At 50.2% G+C, this 2,737-nt stretch overlaps 1 protein-coding gene across 1 annotated transcript; it reads right to left on the bottom strand.

The window, feature by feature from the left end:
* Positions 1-184: 184 nt before the first annotated feature.
* VOLCADRAFT_101190 (uncharacterized protein) lies at positions 185-880 on the bottom strand (the record flags this gene model as incomplete). Its single annotated transcript, XM_002959635.1, has 2 exons — positions 185-412; positions 698-880. 2 exons carry the CDS (start codon positions 878-880, stop codon positions 185-187), a joined length of 411 nt encoding a protein of 136 aa, XP_002959681.1.
* Positions 881-2,737: the final 1,857 nt, after the last annotated feature.

Genomic DNA, 2,737 nt, shown 5'->3' with positions numbered 1-2,737 from the left:
ATGATGTGTTGCTGCTGCTGCTGCTGCTGCTGCTGCTGCTGCTGCTGCTCCTGCTGCTGCTGCTGCTGCTGTGGTGATGGCGGTGGTGGCAGCGACGGTTTGGAGGGGCTTGCTGCTGCTAGTCTACTTTCTGCTCCTGCTCCTACTCCTGCTCCTGCTCCTCCGCCTCGATCTTTATCCAGCATTATCTCCTGCTCCTGCTCCTGCTCCTCCTCCACAGCAGTGCTGCTGCTCTCCACCTCTCAGCCTGAAGCTCCTCCTCCTCCTCCTCCTCCTCCTCCTCCTCCTCCTCCTCCTCCTCCTCCTCCTCCTCCTCCTCTTCCTCCTCTTCCCCCTCCCGCCAGCACTCTATAATAATAATAGCACGTGCCGCCTCCTCACGTACGTTTTGCTGTTCCTGCTTCTTCCTGTCCTGCAGCATGCAGAAAAGAACGTTAGGTTATATACATTAAGAAAAAACACATTTTCTTGTTTCAACAATTCAACAATGATTGTTATTATTTATAAAACAAAAGTTGAAGAAAGCTTAATAAATCGTCTCATGCTGCTGTGCTGGACAAGTCGGTTAATAATACACCACGTCAGCGAAGAACCCAAATCGCAACCGCAGTTGCATCAGCCGTGGCTTGAACCCGCGATCACCAATTGCGCATTCGTACTGCAATTTTACTCTTTGTCTTATCACAGACTCACTCACCACTCCGGGCGGAGTAGCCGATGCCTTGGACCGGGCAGCGTTAGAGTATATACTACCTTCTTGTGAATCGCCCTTACTGCAGACGTGTCCTTTCAAGGACGCTAAAGCTGTTTCTTTGTGCTTTTGTTGCGGTCTATTGATTGGTATTTGTCTTGTTCCGTGGCTCGCGCGCATTAGACACATGTCTGCTTCTGCTTCTTCGCGGCTTGTTTTCTACTTGGCGCCTGCTCCATAAATAAAATTTTAAAAACGTCCTGATAGCTCTCGCTGTGACGGTCTCATTTCAATTGTCTGTTTGTCGTCGGCGAGCGGTGAGAAGTAGGGGCGGCGCACTTTATTACTAATATACGACAAAGCGCGATTCGCGGGGTTGTTGTATTGGTGGTTGTTGTGCTCTATTCTCTGTTCTTCTCTGCGTGATATTTAGCATCATCATCATTTAGCATCATCATTATAGATTGCGCCCACCAGTAGTTGGACGACAAAGAAGTACATACATATAATTTAGCACTTCTGGAACTAACTCCTATTTTTCAGCACGTATCACAGCAGAGCACGTATCTTGTCAGGCGTGTTCTTATTATTACTTTCTGCAAAGGCGTGTCCTTATTAATTACGTCAAGGACGCTCTTTTGCTAAAGCTGCTGCTGTATTAGACATATAGATATAATAATAGCATCAGTGGAACATCTCCTGCAGATGGAGGAGGATGATGACGATGACGATGATGATGATGACGATGATTAATTACATCACGAACAATCTCTCTGTGTCAGAGTCCGTCCCCCTCCTGCTGTCCTGCTGTCGGTCACTCTGTGTCGCTCTGTGTCCATTCCCAGAAATATCACCAAACCCTCTCCGTCCTCTCCGTATCGGCGTATCTGTGTCTCTCCACCACGTCCTCCACCGTCTCGCTACTATACCTCCACCGTCTCCCCACCCCCGACTTTCCTCCCAACCTTATAATTATAAGCATGTCAAGCGGCGTATCTTTTTGGGCAGTGCGCCGTTGAAGATGAATGTTTAGGAGATGTGTACTAATAGTACATGTGTGCACGACACGCCGCGTCTCTGTACACAGATGTATACAGACGTGTATGTGCTCTTCTGTGTGCTGCTCTGTGATAAGACAAAAAAAGAGGTATATTGCTAGTAGTAGTCGTAGTAGTTGTATCTGTTGTAGCTTTTGTTGAGTGGTGGCAACGGCAACAATAAGCTGATGGATGTACATTACTGTTGTTGCTATTATTAGCAGTACCAAACTCTGCTGCTGCGGCCGCCATATCGTGTCATCATGGAGGGGTGTTTTGCTTATTATTAGGTAGGGCTTCATTATTTTTCTGCTGCAGGGAGCTGAACAGGACTACCCCACACTGCTGCAGCTGCGGATACGTAGTATAGCTGTCATGCTGCGTGTGCGTGTGCATGTGCGTGTGCGTGTGCGTGTGCGTGTGCGTGTGCGTGTGCGTGTGCATGTGCATGTGCATGTGCATGTGCATGTGCATGTGCATGTGCATGTGCATGTGCATGTGCATGTGCGTGTGCGTGTGTGTGTGTGTGCGTGTGCGTGTGTGGAGAGTCTCCAGCCCTCCATCAAAACCCCCTCCCTCCCATTGATCACCGCCTCTACCCTCGCCCTGGCCCCTGCCACGTCCACACTTCTGCCAGTCCCGCGGGCACATGTGTCCTCCCACCCCCAAACCCCACCTCGTACCAGGTACCCCTCATAAAACCGCTCATACCCCACAAAACCTCAGCCCCGCCAAACCCCAAACACCTCGTACCTCGTGCCCCTCAACAACTCAAAACCCCCAAACCACAACCACACAATTTCAAACATTTTGCCCCTCGTCCCTCGAACACCTATAGCACCACAAAACACCAGTTTGAAGACACAAACACCTAGTACCCCCAATCCCCCAATCCTGCAATCCCCCAATCCCCCAATCCCGCAATCCCCCAATCCCCCAATCCCCCAATCCCCCAATCCCCCAATCCCGCAATCCCGCAATCCCGCAATCCCGCAATCCCGCAATCCCG

The sequence above is a fragment of the Volvox carteri genome (genome assembly GCF_000143455.1).
Source record: "Volvox carteri f. nagariensis unplaced genomic scaffold VOLCAscaffold_457, whole genome shotgun sequence".
NCBI lineage: Eukaryota > Viridiplantae > Chlorophyta > Chlorophyceae > Chlamydomonadales > Volvocaceae > Volvox > Volvox carteri.
Note: the sequence above shows the minus strand (reverse complement) of the source record. Positions and strands in the feature narration are given on the sequence as shown.